Consider the following 16,147-nt stretch of genomic DNA (forward strand, 5'->3'; position numbering starts at 1 on the left):
TTGTTGATTCATATGAATTGATGAATCTGTAGAGTTGATGGACTTTGGTTTGTTTGCATTTGATGAATATCTTTAGTCCTTTCACAGCTAATCAACAGAGAACACACTCAAACTTTTTACTTTCATCATTACCTTAAAACGATTAAAGCTTTACTGATAGTTGTAAAGAAAAGTGCTGATATTAAAGTATCACCCTGAAACCAAATCTTCCTCAGACACACTGTGGTCGACCTGAACTTCAGCAGATGGAAGCAGGAAGTCAGATGAGTCTGAAAGAAACCAGAAGACTTTTGTAAAACATGGCTGATTTGGAAATAAAGGAGGGCCAACTAAAGTAAAAGCTGCAGTCAGTGAGAATCAGAAGCTAAACGACCTCTAATAAAGGCAATAATTTCAGCTTTTTTATTTGAAATGATGCAATCCTAGAATGTGTGTAAAAGTTGAGGAGTCAGAGATGAGGACTCGAAACTCAGCTGCATCACAAGGTGCCATTTTATCACCTTTGTTATTTTCTGCGTAAACCAATGAGTTTAAAATCCAAGACTCACACTTTGACACCATTTACCACGATGCATGACACAGTGCACTTTTACTGTAAAGGGTTTTATCAGCCTAAAAACACGCTCTGAACTAAAACTGTAGGCAAAGTGAGATGAGGAGCTTTAACCTCCTCTACATCCCTGGTTAGCAGGATGAAGGCGCCCTCTTGTGTTTTCCGTCAGTTTTCACATTTCAGCTGTTAACCTGCTGTGATGTTCACTGCAGGAAGACATGTAAAAACTTCACTGAGCCTTTGGCAGCTTCGAGCGACATCAGTAAAGAGACATTTAAATATGTGTGATATCACACTATGTCACACCCTGTAACACTGATATTGTATTCGGGTCACATGGGAAAGATGGGAGAGAAGAGTTTCCACTTTACAAATATTATTCCCATCAGCTCTCAGGTTGTAAATGGTATTTGGGAATGTGAGATTTGAGGCTGCAGGTTCTCACATTCTGATGAAACAACATGGAAATACTTGTAACCAAATGTAAAGAATCATATATTAATTTCCTGATTTCATGACTGGACCTGATATAGGCGGCACATTTTCCACCTGTTGCTGGAGTTCAAATATTTCACTTGTTGTAAAAGCTGAGTCGCTCACTGTGGCACTCTCTATCCCTGTGGGAGTCGAAATAGAAATCTATATGTATGTTTGGATCTATGATGAATGTAGATCTTATTGTAATTTTGAACTTGTATGTGTAGTAACTGCGTTAGTTGTATTAGTGTTTGTGTCTACCTGCCCAGGGACGGCAGATGGAAATGAGCTAGCAGCTAAATCTGCTACAACACGTCTCTTCTCCTCGTGTGAGATGAATGTTTTTTGTACCCGGTCCCTGACAAATAAATGTAATAAACTAAAGGCCCAAACACTCCTGACTACATATAACCTGCAACTATATTCATATTAACAGTATAACTGAATAATCATGTGTGTGTGTTCCTCATCAGATCATAGCTGAACATTTCTGCCTGTTTTCCTGTTGTCTTTGCATCCATCACAGATTGTACCATTACATTTATTGCGTACAAGTACATTTACTTTGTCTGACAGCTTTCGTTAGTTTACAGATTACAGTTCTTCATCCCCTTCCTGTCCAGTTAAAACCACGTATCTCCAGATGTTAATTCAACACTGCTAGCAAAAGCTAACGTTATGTTCAGGTGCCATCAGAACAACCCCAACATCAGCAATACAAGTGGAAATGGGAGAAATGCCACTGGAATTAAGGAGAATACAGCTATCTTTAAACTACTGGGTTAATTTAAAAGGACATAATGAAGATCATCCAACGTTAGATGCACTTAAACCCTGTTGGGAAAAGGAGAGAAACAAAACGTTTTGGATGGACAATTGAGCAGAAAGCAGAAGTGAAATAAACATTAGTCCAACGCTCCCAGTAATACATCCTTGGATACTCCCTGACCCGACTGTAGATCTCACATTACTCTGCAAAAAAAAACAAAGATGAGGAGCTTATTTTACATCCATATATATATATATAAACTTTGTCCTTCACCCTCCACGGGTGGTCTCATCCTTCGAGCTCGGGTCCTCTACCAGAGGCCTGGGAGCTTGAGGGTTCTGCGCAGTATCTTTGCTGTTCCCAGTACTGCACTCTTCTGGACCGAGATGTCTGGGGGTCTTCCAGGGATCTGCTGTAGCCACTCCTCCAGTTTGGGGGTCACTGCCCCGAGTGCTCCGATGACCACGGGCACCACTGTTGCCTTCACCTTCCAGGCCTTCTCCAGCTCTTCTCTGAGCCCTTGGTACTTCTCTAGTTTCTCATGTTCCTTTTTCCTGATGTTGCCATTATGTTATGTTATGTGCTGGATTGTCTCCTTCAATCCAGCCCGCTTGGGCATCTTGATATCAGCCACTCTGTTCCCCATTGCCTGAGACATTCCCTGAGCACGTCATCCGTTGGGGCCTTATCTTGGATGTACTTGTGGATCTTGGATGTTTCATCCTGGATAGTGGCTCTCACACTCACTAGTCCACGGCCACCTTCCTTACGGCTAGCGTACAGTCTCAGGGTGCTGGATTTGGGATGGAACCCTCCATGCATGGTGAGGAGCTTTCGCGTCTTAACGTCTGTGGTCTGTATCTCTTCCTTTGGCCACCTTATTATTCCTGCAGGGTATCTGATCACTGGCAGGGCGTAGCTGTTTATTGCCTGGGCCTTGTTCTTGCCATTGAGCTGACTTCTCAGGACTTGCCTTACTCGTTGGAGGTATTTGGCCGTTGCCGTCTTCCTTGTTGCCTCTTTGAGGTTGCCATTTGCCTGTGGTATTCCAAGGTACTTATAGCCATCCTCAATGTCTGCTATTGTTCCTTCTGGGAGTGAGACCCCTTCTGTGTGGACTACCTTCCCTCTCTTTGTCACCATTCGACTGCACTTCTCAAGCCCGAATGACATCCCAATGTCAGAGCTGTAGATCCTGGTGGTGTGGATCAGTGAGTCGATGTCCCGCTCGCAGCGTATAGCTTGATGTCATCTGATGTCATATATATATATATATATATATATATATATATATATATATATATATATATATATATATATATATATATATATATATATAAACTATATATATATATATATATATATATAAACTATATATATATATATATATAGTTACTATATATATATGGATGTAAAATAAGCTCCTCATCTTTGTTTTTTTTGCAGAGTAATGTGAGATCTACAGTCGGGTCAGGGAGTATCCAAGGATGTATTACCGGGAGCGTTGGACTAATGTTCCAGATTTCAACATTAAAATTGGCAAACGAATCAGTACCACTACAGCTTTTTACTGCGCTACATTTGTCTGATGGCTTCAGTTACGTTTCAGATCACAGTTTTTCATCCCCTTCCTGTCCAGTGAAAACCATGTATCTCCAGATGTTTGTGATGAGCTGAAGGATGAAGAGTTTCCTTTATGTGCTGAGAAAACTCTCCTCCTCCTGAAGCTGAATAAACTCTTTAACCCCCCCTCGGATCAGCTGGAAAACGCATCGTCACAGAGCTGAAAACAGGCTGTTTCTCTGAGCTCAGGAAGACTTTTTAGAGATACGTGGTTCTCACAGGACAGCGGTGCTACAAACACGTGATGATCTTATAGACCATGATGCATTGCTTTAGATTAAACTACCCAACAGTATATAAAGCAGTTAAAATGAGCTCAGCCTGAAACATCTGCAGCAGTAAATTGCAACACACACATGAATGCAGCAGGAATATGAATCCAGAAACATCAGATATAATAAAACACTGACAGGAGCATTTTACTGCACAGTGAGGACTTTTACTGTTAGCTGATAATACTTATATACTTTTACTTAAGTGTGTCAGGGTACAGCTGTACCATTCCTAGTGTCCCCTGTTGGTTCCCCTGTTTGTCTGTATGTGTGTGTGGGTGTGTGTGCTGGTGGGGCGTGGCCTCCGGTGAACTTCCAATCAGAGACTGACAAACCGGCAAAACCACAGAATAAAGCAGGTTCACATTCAAAATCAGAGCGAGCCGGGTGCCACTAAAGTTTGCTCAGCCTGTTTCTGTGATGCCTAAAATTCTTCATCTGGTTAAAGTATATAGTTAAAAATGAAGTGTATCGTAAAAAATGTGGCTTAAAACTGGACAAAAAGTCAATTTATAACAGCTTCTGGCAGATAACCACAACGCTGTGTTTCATTAGTCGTTTAACCTTCCCAACGCTGACTTGCCCTCAGGGGGAATCCCCGTCGCCATGACAAGTGTCGTTAAATTTGTCTGAAAAACCTAAGTGAACTTGGTGAGATCGACCCTCGGAGGGCTGAGCGAGGGTCAATCCAGACGTGTATCTCACCCACAATGCATTGCAGTTCTGCATTTGGTGCAAGCAGCAACCTCCAGGGCTGAAAAATAAGGCCAACACTAAAGTGCCAAAACCTGCAGTTCCTCGAATGGCCACTTGAGGCTGGCTCCAAAACTGAGTCAACCCACTTTGATTACGCACCAGTGTGGCTGACTGGCCCAGGACAGTTCAGGGGTATTACATCGGTCAGCCTCTCTCTCCCAGCCAATTACTTTTGGTCCAGTTGATTCTAACTTTACCTGGGCCCCGCCCCTTTCCCATCTCTGCTATGGGGTGACATCACATGGATATCTAGGAGTGGAGCAAGACGGACAAATGCAAAGAGAGAAAATGTAAAGGTGGAGCTGAAAAGCTGAGAGAGAAGAGGTTGAAGTCCCTTGAGGCTGATGCAGCCAAATGTTTTAAAATAACAAATTATTCATTTGGCGCCGTTACCTGTCAATCATCTCACCCGAGTGAGTCCGAAGGCAGCAGAGAGAGCAGCCCAGTGAGCCCAGTGAGCCCAGTTCAGCTGTTAGTCAAGGTTCTGCAGCTGAAGCCGTAAGACAGAAGACAACAGGGATAAGATAAGCAGGGTTTGGGTTTGGCTAGCTGGCTATTTAGCTATATCAGGTGACTTTGGTTGAAACATAATGTCGATGCGCTCATCAATATCACTTTTGACAGGTTGAACTCTAGTGGTGGCTGGTAGAAAATTTTCTAGGTAGGGCTGTGCCACATCCAATCAATTTCAGCAAACATCCCAGAATGAGTTAATGCAAAAAAGTTAGTCTATCAAAAATGAATTCTTTCTTTGCAGTTAAATATTTAATAATTATTTAATATGCAACATAAAATAAAGCAGTAAGTAATGCCTTGAGAAACACATTGTCACAGCCTGTCATGTCCTCACCAGCCCGTAATCACCCACACCTGCTCCTAATTACACTCCTGCACTCAATCAGCCCCAATCACACCCAGGATAAAACCACTGCACTCTCCACACTCAGTGTCCGATCTCGTTTGTGTTTAGGACTCCTTATACCCGGTAACTACGGTGGTTTTTTTTTTCTAATCGTTCCAGTGTTTCTCCATTCCTCCTTTGTCTCTCCAGTCTCCTGTGGCTTCCCTCCGGTGACTTCCCCAGATCCACTCTACCTATCTCCACACTCTCCACTGCTGGCTGTCGTCTGAATAAAGACATTCCCTTCCATCTCGGTGTTCCCTGCCTGTTAGTCCGTGACATACATCAGTGCATCATACCTTGGTCACCCACACAGGCGAATTCAGTATAATATAAAACATGTAATAGAAAATGTTTGTTTCTTGAGATGCCCCTATGGACCTTGTTTTGTTGGGGAAACCAACAGGGAGGTGAAGATCAGGAGAAGTAAACATGAAGTGCAGTTAGTGGCGTTAAGTTGCTATAAGCATGGGGGTCAGGTGCTCTGAGGTGTAGAGATGGTAAACTCCAGCAAACTTCCGCTTCAAGACTCTCTCACAAGTAAATTAAATTAAATTATACTCAAAATAAATTGTGGGGTCCCTGATAACCAAAACAAAACAGTTAACAGAAGGAAATACCCAAAATAACAACATGAACAATCTTAAATATATGTAAATATAAATTGACGTCTCACACATGGAATAATTTGAGATTTGTTTTAAAATGTCAACCATGCACATCGCACAAAAACACACACTGGGGCTGAACATGAACAAATGTACACTGCAGTCAGAGTTTGAGTTTGACTACATTTGCTTGATATCTGGTTATTCACTGTCCATTTGAAGCGCTGTAGCGATGGTGTCGGCGGTTGGTAATGAACTTGAAAAACCGCTGTCGGTTGTTACTGTTAACATTGATGTAGCTCAGCACAAGCACCAGCTGGCAGTGGGTGGAAATGTCAGTCGTCTCTTCTGCTTGAATGGCGATATAATCAGCGCTCTTTACTTCCTCCAGAATGTAATCCTTCAGCACTGACAGCACGCGTCCAACAGCTCGGTTTGTACTATCTTTGACTGCCTTTAAAACAGTAAGTTAGCTGTTAGGTGCTGCTCCAGCACACTGTCTAGGAGGCAACAAAATCCACCAGTCCCCTGAAAATGCCAGGGTTGTCCGAGGAGTCAGTCTCGTCATGCCCACGCAAGGCAGACTCAAAAGCTCCACAAAACTTCACACAACCGATTAGTTTGGATAAAATGTGCCTGTTTTTATCCACCTCCTCATTGTGTTTCCTCACCGCGATCCTGTGGCCGCCGTCCAGCTGCGTAGCGACGTTCACTCTGCCTAATATGGCTAACGTTAACGTTAGCTTGGCGGAATTATCATGAGTACCCTGGTGTTCTCATGTTTCCTTACTTTCTCAGACAGGTGCTTCATATCTCTCACTCCCGTACCTGTCCATGCTGGATCTGTCCACGTTGTTTTAAAAAGCATGCGCGGGAAGCAAAATAAGGCGTGAGTAGGACCGCATCCAGCTAGCCAGGCCTTTCTGGTGTACCAGCTACGAGAGAAGCCTCGCACACGCTGCTCCCCTTTCTCGCTAACTTGCTGTCTGACTGCGAGGTCAGGTTGATCTGAGCCCAGCTCTTTCACCTGTCGTTTCTCCGCCAAAGTTCTCCTCTCATGTGGATACTGGAGGAGAGATTTTACCGAGTTAGGCTTGGGTCTTGGAGGAGTAACTTAGTGGTCGCTAAGTAAATTGGATCTCTTAAAAGAGATCCAACCAATGGCTACAAGAAGGTTATAGACTGTCTACAGAAGCTTGAGAAGGAGGAGGTGATAGACAGGCCTCTGTACTACAGACTATACCCTGGGGAAGCCATTCCTTGCATCTATGGCCTTCCCAAAATTCACAAAGAGAATGTTCCACTCAGACCCATCGTGTGCAGCACAGATTCCATCACATACAACATAGCCAAACATTTGACTACAATCTTGGCTCCGCTGGTGGGGAACACAGTACATCATGTGGAAAACACACTGAAATTTGTGGATAAAGTGAAACATCTTCAGTTGGACCCAGATGACGTTATGGTTTCTTATGATGTTGTGTCCTTGTTCACTTGCATCCCGACCTCAGAAGCAGTGACAGCGGTGAGGAGAAGACTGTAGGAGGGTTCCACCTTGCAGCAAAGGACCAAGCTTACACCTGAACACATATGCAAACTATTAGACATCTGTCTCAACACAACCTACTTCCAATTCCGGGGACACTTATACAGACAGATTCACGGCTGTGCCACGGGCTCTCCGGTCTCTCCCATTGTGGCCAACCTGTACATGGAACAGTTTGAGAAGAAGGCATTATCCTCGTTCCCGGGCACACCACCAAGTCATTGGTACCGCTACGTGGATGACACCTTTGTGAAAATCAAGAAACAAGACTTGGAAGCGTTTTCAGAGCATATCAATACTGTGGACCCCAACATCAAGTTCACGCGTGAGGACGCCAAAGAGAACCTCTTGGCCTTGATTGTTCTACACTCAGAGGAGAGGACGGAAAGCTCCAGATAGAAGTGTACAGGAAACCAACACATACGGATCAATACTTGCTCTTTGAATCACACCATCCTTTACAGCACAAGCTGGGTGTAATCCGGACATTACAACATAGAGCCCAAGAAGTGCCCACCGGCTCAGAGGGTAAGAAGAAAGAGGAAAGGCATGTCCAGAAGGCACTCTCAGCCTGTGGTTATCCTACTTGGGCTATCAACAAAGTTAAAAGAGCCAAAAAACAGGACAAAAGTGTAACAGAACCGAGAAGGAACGTGGTCTCCATTCCTTATGTATCTGGACTGTCTGAAAAACTACAAAGGATCTTTAGACAGCACGATGTTCCTGTTTTCTTTAAACCAGGCAACACTTTAAGACAGAAACTCGTTCACCCTAAGGACAAGTTACCCACACAGAAACAGAGCAATGTAGTCTACTCCATTCAGTGCAGTGAGGGAAACTGCAAAGAACGGTACATAGGTGAGACCAAACACTTCACAAAAGACTTTATCAGCACAGATGACACGCTAACTCAGGATTACAGAGCGCCGTGCATTTGCATCTAAAAGCTACAAACCACACATTTGAAGACAGCAAGGTGAAGATTCTAAGTAGAGAGAAGAGTTGGTTTGAACGGGGTGTCAAGGAAGCCATTTTTGTGAAAAAAGAGAACCCCTCTTTGAACAGAAATGGTGGTCTGAGATTCAATCTGCCCAAAGTTTACCACAGTGTATTAGCACCTTGGTCACGCCAATCACATGCTAATCAGGTACTTAACAGCGATGAGGGAGGTGCAGCCAGAAAACAATAGGCCTGATTACTGATTACTGGGCCATCATGGAAACTATTAGGTCAGTTTCAGGTGAAACTAGCTATTAACAGATACTCAGGCAGATTCCTTCCTGAGGGCGGGGCTTATGTAACGCAGTAGCTTAAATTTCTGAGTTCCCGTCCCATTTTTTCACAATTGAGAATGACTTCCGGATGGGAGCCGAAACGTCTTGATTCTGAAAACAGCGTCCAGACGACTACGACTGAAACCTTTTTTTATTCTTATTAGTACTAGTAGTAATGGGTTTTTTGTGGCTCAAGGAGGGCGGCACCCTAGCGCCCTCTATTGGCCAGACGCCACTGTTGAACTCGTTGTTATGCATGAATGGTTATGATTATTGACAAGTTAGTAGGCTACTTAGCATTAACAAATTAGAGACTACTCACCGATTTAGACCATTTCTCTCACAAGGATTTAATGAAGGAACCAAACCTATAAAAAATAAACTGCTGTATTGTCCAATTGGGGGTTGGGGTGTTTCCCAGCCCAGTCAAAAAGGCCATTTTTCATTCCCAGTCCAGCCCTGGTGCTGTTGGTGTTTTCGTCTAAGAACTTTGACCCTTTCACAGTTTTTTCAGTTCATGAAAGTTGCTTGTAACACTTTGGTTGCCTAAAAATGTCTTGCTCAGCGTTCACTTGTACTAAAAGACACTCTAGGAGTCGGCTGTTCTTTTTTTGTGGTGAGTACATTTTGTTTTAAGCCTTTTTTTTGCTAGCCAAAATTAGCATCCCAATTAATATCACAGTTAACGTGAATTACGGATTCACCTTGCCAACCAGGCTAGCGCTAGCGTTAGCTAAAAACTTGGTGTTTGTTATACTCCCCAGCTCCAGCCCCTCTTCCAAATATGGTTACTTCCTGTCACTGGTTACAAAAAAACAAAATGCTGACTGCCAAAATGCCAAACTCGTGGCTTCAAAACGTTAGTCCACAAACCAATGTGTGACGTCACTGTGACTACTTCCACTTCTTTTATACAGTCTAGGATTTGGTGCAAGAAAATAATGTACGTCCATGGTCAGGTGGAAGAAATGTACATTCAAACGAAAAGCAGCAAATCTTCACATCTGAGAAGCTGGAACCAGGAAATGTTTTTACATGAAAAATTACTTCAACCATCAAAATAGTTGTCAATTAATTAACTGTTGAATTGTTTCAGCTGTACTTTTCGTACAGTTTCGTATGTTTCGTGTGAAAAAATCTTAATTTGTAAAGTAACTTTTAACTAAAGCTGTCAGATAATTGCAGTGAAGTAAAAAGTACAATATTTCCCTCTGAAATGTAGCGAAGTAGAAGTACAAATACCGCAAATTTGTACTTGAGTAAATGTACTTAGTTACATTCCACCACTGCAAATCGATAAACACTTGAGCTGCAGAGGAACTCAAATCTTCTCAAACTGAGCAAATGAAGTTCAACAGAAGACTCTAATGATGGCAGCTGCATGGTATCAGGTGCAGGCTGACAGGTGTGGTGCTGGAACATCAGCTGTTTCCCCCAAAAGATCAGGGTGAAGGCAAACGAAGCGACTGTGCACATTCACTGTCTCACCTGCGTTATTTCTTTTCATCACTTCTCACAGCTCGTACTGTCTGTTGCATCAGAGTCGTTCATTCTGTTTTTCTTCCTCGCTGTCAGTTACCTTCCATTCAAGCTCAACTTCAGCTGTATTTGTCGTTTTAACCAAAAGAATGCAGCTCAATAAAATGTCGATTCTCACAGGAACGACGCAAAAACAGGCTTAATGCAGGGAGTTCATGCAGAGCACGTGTGCAATGAAAACATTAATACTCGATGCAGTGTACTGATGGTGTTTCACAAGAAGCAGTACTGCAGTATGTTGCCATGTCAGTTCTGTATGTTGTAACGAAGGTTTCACACAGCAGAGGCTCATTGTAGTGAAGGTAAATATTAAAAAGTGAGCAGAAGTTATTCAGTGTAGACTGTCCTCTGTCATTAAAATAAGAAACAGCAGGAGGAGCCAGACACACACACAGACAGCAGTTAAACACCATCACTGCTGTTATTATTGAACCAGGTCAGTGAACGCACCATGGCCTCTTTGAGAGGGGACTTGATCCCATCTCTGTGTTGATGCATCTGGTCCACGTCGATCCTCCAGTCCTGCAGACCAGCACGCAGACCAGAGACCGGTCAAACACAACTTAAACAGCAGACACAACAGAGAGCATGCTGGGAAACTGCAGCAAATTAAATCCTTCAAACTGCATGTTTCATACTGAGCTTCATTGTATTTATTTGTACGATGTTCTTTCGTTTTACTCCCCACTTGGTCTACACTTAGACATAAAACCTGGCAGACACATAATATTTCTCATTATTACTGTAATAAAGATTATCTGCAGTAGTACAGCTGTTGTAGTAATGGTAGTAGCAGTGGAAGTTTTCACAGCTGATTTATAAGACAACATTTTATTTTGTGACAGAATCAACAGGCAGATGTCAGACTGTTGCCTTCAGGGACCACTGAGACATTAAAGTGTACAAGCAGCACAGAGACACCTGCCTGCTGGATTCAGACTTTCCAACCCAGGATCGTCCGGCTGTGAGGCGACAGAGCCGAACACTGAACCAACACGACAGCCTCGTTCTGAAGTTTCATCTCCATGAAAATCAATGAAATGACCTCAAGTCCATCTGTTGTCTCGTGTGTGTCAGGACGCCACTAAACTTCTTCACACCCAAACTCCACCAAATGTATTCCGACTATTTTTCCACTTTTTTAAGTCTGTGTAATAAATCCTCTTTACTGACTAAGTGCACAAACAAAATGTTGGCTGTAAAAAGCAACAAGTGATAGGAAACTCTGCTCATTTCTCTGTGACGAAGCTGTTTCAGTGAGGAAAGCTGAAAGCACAGAGACCGACTGACAAACGCTCTTCTGCTCTAAACATGAACACTGCACTTTGTGGTGTTTCAGGAGGGAAACTGCCTCAGTTCGACTCATATTAGTGTCACATTTTCTCCATCAGCTTTGAATGAGACCCTGGATTGAAGACAAGAAGAAAACACTTTGTTCACGTTTGTTTATTCATCATGTAAACCTTCAGTTCGTTCACACATCCCATCAGTAAAGTCTGTTCAGTGACTCTTGTTCAGTGATTTCATGTACAGATTCACTTCATCCACACAATCACTGTGTTTGACCAGAATCTCAGCTGTGTAGAAGAAGATAATCAATGATCTGTTTGTTTATTATGATCATTACAAAATAAGTTTAAGAGTTAAAACTCAGAATTTAACCCACTGTCCCTTAAATGACTTCTGACTATTTCAGTTTACAGAACTCAGCAGTGGCTCCAAAATAGAAAGGACAAAGTCCAGCATAGAGAGGCTGAGTGAATGTGGTCTGGACTCTGTGGAGGAGAGTCATGGTTTCAGAGATGCTGTAGAAGGACAGAATACCTGCCCTGTGATCCAGGTACACTCCTACTCTGGAGGACCGAGGACCTGAGACGGGAGTTTGGACATTGTTGTACCAAAAGTTATAACTGTTGTTGTCACAATATAACGCCCAAGATTTGTCATTTCGTCCAAATGCACATTCCGTCGAGCTCCCGGCTCTGCTGATATTCTTGTATGCGACTGCAACAGAAACTCCTCCCCCTCCTCCTCCCCCTCTCCACTCCACCTCCCAGTAACAACGTCCAGTCAGACTCTCTCTACTCAGGACCTGCCACCATCCAGTGAATCTGTCTGGGTGACTGGAATAAGACTGATCTCTCATTAATGTTGCTTTTCTGTTCCCTTCAGATAATAACATCTTTGTGTGAGCTGTGTTTTGATCCAGTGTGATTTCACGTGAATATTTTAAGACTCCAGCTCTGGTCTTGGGCTCTGGTTGTGACAGTAAAACATCCACTTCAGTCCCTGTCAGTGAGATGTTTGTCCATTTCTCACTCAGAACGTCCTGTAGTTTATCTCTGACCTCTGACACAGCCGCTGTCACATCCTCAAAGTAGCTCAGAGGACGGATATCGATGCTGGATGAGTCTGTAGACTCCCTGAGTCGTGACAGTGACGGGTAGCTGTGTAGAAACTGGTTGTGATCCTCTGTGCGTGAGAGCTGCTCCAGCTCAGCGTCTTTCCTCTTCAGCTCAGTGATCTCCTGCTCCATCTTCTCCTGAAGCTCTTTGGCTCGACTCACTTCAGTTTCCTGCTGGGATCTGACCTGCTGCTTCACATCAGAGCTTCTTTTCTCCATGAGACGGATCAGCTCAGTGAAGATCTTCTCACTGTCCTCCACTGCTTTATCAGCAAAGCGATTGATCGCCTCCACCTCCTGCTGAAGCAGCTTCACATCTTCCTGTCTGTCCTGGATTCTCTGCTGGATGTTTTGTCGACTCACCTCGAGCTCTCTCTGCCTCTCAGTCCTTTCTGCTGCAGCTGAGACTGTGTCGTGGCCTTTATGTTCATCCACAGAGCAGAGATAACAAATACACTGCTGGTCAGTACGGCAGAACATCTTCATCACCTCATCATGACGAGAGCAGATGTTCTCCTGGAGCTTCTTGGAGGGGTCCACCAGCTCGTGTTTCTTAAAGGCAGGTGATTCGTAATGAGGCTGGAGGTGTTTGTCACAGTAAGAGGCCAGACAGACCAGGCAGGACTTGAGGGCTTTCAGTTTTCTCCCAGTGCAGAATTCACAGGCCACATCTTCAGGTCCAGCATAGCAGTGATCAGCAGGAGCAGCTTGGAGTCCAGTCTTCTTCAGTTCCTCCACTAAAGCTGCTAACATGGTGTTTTTCAGCAGGACAGGCCTCGGTATAAAGGTCTGCCTGCACTGAGGGCAGCTGTGGATGTTCTTCTCATCCTCTTCATCCCAGAAGCTTTTAATACAATTCATGCAGTAGCTGTGTCCACAGGGAATAGCCACCGGATCCTTCAGTAGATCCAGACAGATCGAACAAGAGAAGGTTTCCCAGTCCAGCTGAACTCCTTTCTCCGCCATTTCACCTCTCAGTGGCAACGGCTGTCTGAGTTTCACTTTCTGAGAACTGAAAGGAGTTTGAGCTCTGATCCAAACAGCATGTGAATGGGGCCTGTCAGCTCCTGCACTTCACCACATGTTGGCTACACCCATCTTCAATCTGTAGATCTGAAGGGGAGGGAACAAGCAAATATGTGGGCAGAGTGGAGCTCGCTGTGTTTGAGAGCAGGAAGAAGAGGGAGGGGTTATCAAGCTCTGACTCATCCCAGGAAGAGGAGCAGCGCTGTGAATCTGAACGTTGTTTCCTCATTTCCACTGAAGCCTCGGTTAAAACCTGCTCCCCGTTTGAAAACATTTCAGTTTTTAGCTGTAAAATCCTTCTTCTCCTCAGGCTTTGGTGATGGCTCCATGTTTCTCCAACTCTTCCTCAAATTCTGCTCAGTTTTCTTTTACTGGTTAAAAACCAGCTGACTGACAATAATCAAAGGAAACTGTCAGAAAATACTTAAACTGCTGTATAATCATTTTCTCACGTATTTAATGATCGGCTTTGAAGCATTTGTGACAAAACTGTTGAACTTCAGAAGATCATCCGGAGCCAAACCAGCATTTCAAGCTTCAGATGGGTTTAAACAAATATCATCAAACAAGTTATTTGTTGCAGCTGTGAATCCAGAAGGACACGACTGAACCAGATCAGCTGCTTCTGCAGTTGCATTTGTTGATTCATATGAATTGATGAATCTGTAGAGTTGATGGACTTTTGTTTGTTTGCATTTGATGAATATCTTTAGTCTTTTCACAGCTAATCAACAGAGATCACACTCCAACTTTTTACTTTCATCATTACCTTAAAACGATTAAAGCTTTACTGATAGTTGTAAAGAAAAGTGTTGATAAATAAAGTATCGCCCTGAAATCAAATCTTCCTCAGACACACCGTGGTCGACCTGAACTTCAGCAGGTGGAAGCAGGAAGTCAGATGAGTCCAAAGGAAACCAGAAGACTTTTGTAAAACATGGCTGATTTGAAGTGGAAATAAAGGAGGGCCAACTAAAGTAAAAGCTGCAGTCAGTGAGAATCAGAAGCCAAACGACCACTAATAAAGGCAATAATTTCAGCTTTTTTATTTGAAATGATGCAATCCTAGAATGTGTGTAAAAGGTGAGGAGTCAGAGACGAGGATTCGAAACTCAGGTGCATCACAAGGTGCCATTTTATCACCTTTGTTATTTTCTGTGTAAACCAATGAGTTTAAAATCCAAGACTCACACTTTGACACCATTTACCACGATGCATGACACAGTGCACTTTTACTGTAAAGGGTTTTATCAGCCTAAAAACACGCTCTGAACTAAAACTGTAGGCAAAGTGAGTTGAGGAGCTTTAACCTCCTCTACATCCCTGTTTAGCAGGATGAAGGCGCCCTCTTGTGCTGTGCGTCAGTTTTCACATTTCAGCTGTTAACCTGCTGTGATGTTCAATGCAGGAAGACGTGTAAAAACTTCAGCTTCGGCATCAGTAAAGAGACATTTCAATACGTGTGATATCACACTATGTCGCACCCTGTAACACTGATGCTGCATTCAGGTCCCATGGGAAAGATGGCAGAGAAGAGCTAATTCAACGCTAGCTATTAAAAGCTAACGTTAGCTTAACTGTTATTGCAAAACAAAGGTTCACTCATTAATGCAGCTGTTGTTAAAGTTACCTAACTAAGCTTAAAGTCATACGTGTGTGAAGTGAGAGTAATTACAGAAAATTCTTGAAAGTAAGGGGCTCCTGAGTGTATTAAAGACGTAACGTTAGCATACCGCTTATAACTGATTTCGTGTTACAGTCGGAAGGTAACGTTAGCGTGAGGTGTTAGCTAGCACGAGTTTGGCTTGCTAACGAAGCTAAACCGGTGTGTATGCTAACGCTAGCTGCCTGCGTCAGTTCTGCAGTGAATGGCGAAAACACGAAGTTCCAAGGAACCCAATATTGCCCCCGAATTAAACTTAAGCTTCATATAAACATTTCCGGCTCCACGGTTTCAAATTGTTCATCTAGAACTGCAAGCCGAACTCCATTGGAAAACCTCGCAAATTAAAGCGAGTATCATCATCTCTGACGACGTCGACCTTCTACAAATCTGCAGGGTCTACTGCTGAAATACCGTCATGTTGTGTGCTCTTTCGGTCATCGTTTCTATCCCGAATCCGATAGAAGCTCTGATTTATTCATAAAAAATATTTAGTCACGACATTACAGTCGAGTATGTTCCTTAAGTTAGCAAAGCAGACAATGCACACATTTATGGATGGAGTTTGGTTGTGACATTTTTTGTGATTTGTTTCTCCAAAGTCTGGCAGTGAACAGTGATTTTCGTCCCTTGGTAATCATTCTCAGGGAACTCAAGACCAGCTGATATTTACAGTAAATGCTTAGCTTTGGTGTTAGATAACATTAGCTAAGCTGCCATCATTGGTCACATT

General features: G+C 43.3%; 1 protein-coding gene across 1 annotated transcript; it reads right to left on the bottom strand.

The window, feature by feature from the left end:
* Positions 1-11,758: 11,758 nt before the first annotated feature.
* Positions 11,759-13,758, bottom strand: LOC122886959 (tripartite motif-containing protein 16-like). Its single transcript, XM_044219734.1, has one exon. The coding sequence runs from the start codon at positions 13,689-13,691 to the stop codon at positions 12,009-12,011; it is 1,683 nt and encodes a 560-aa protein (XP_044075669.1). The 5' UTR covers positions 13,692-13,758; the 3' UTR covers positions 11,759-12,008.
* Between the last annotated feature and the right edge of the window lie 2,389 nt (positions 13,759-16,147).

This window comes from Siniperca chuatsi, linkage group LG13 (assembly GCF_020085105.1).
Source record: "Siniperca chuatsi isolate FFG_IHB_CAS linkage group LG13, ASM2008510v1, whole genome shotgun sequence".
NCBI lineage: Eukaryota > Metazoa > Chordata > Actinopteri > Centrarchiformes > Sinipercidae > Siniperca > Siniperca chuatsi.

Coding starts and splice junctions, on each gene's coding strand:
- LOC122886959 (XM_044219734.1), bottom strand. CDS start 13,691: ATGGCGGAGAAAGGAGTTCAGCTGGACTGGGAAACCTTCTCTTGTTCG.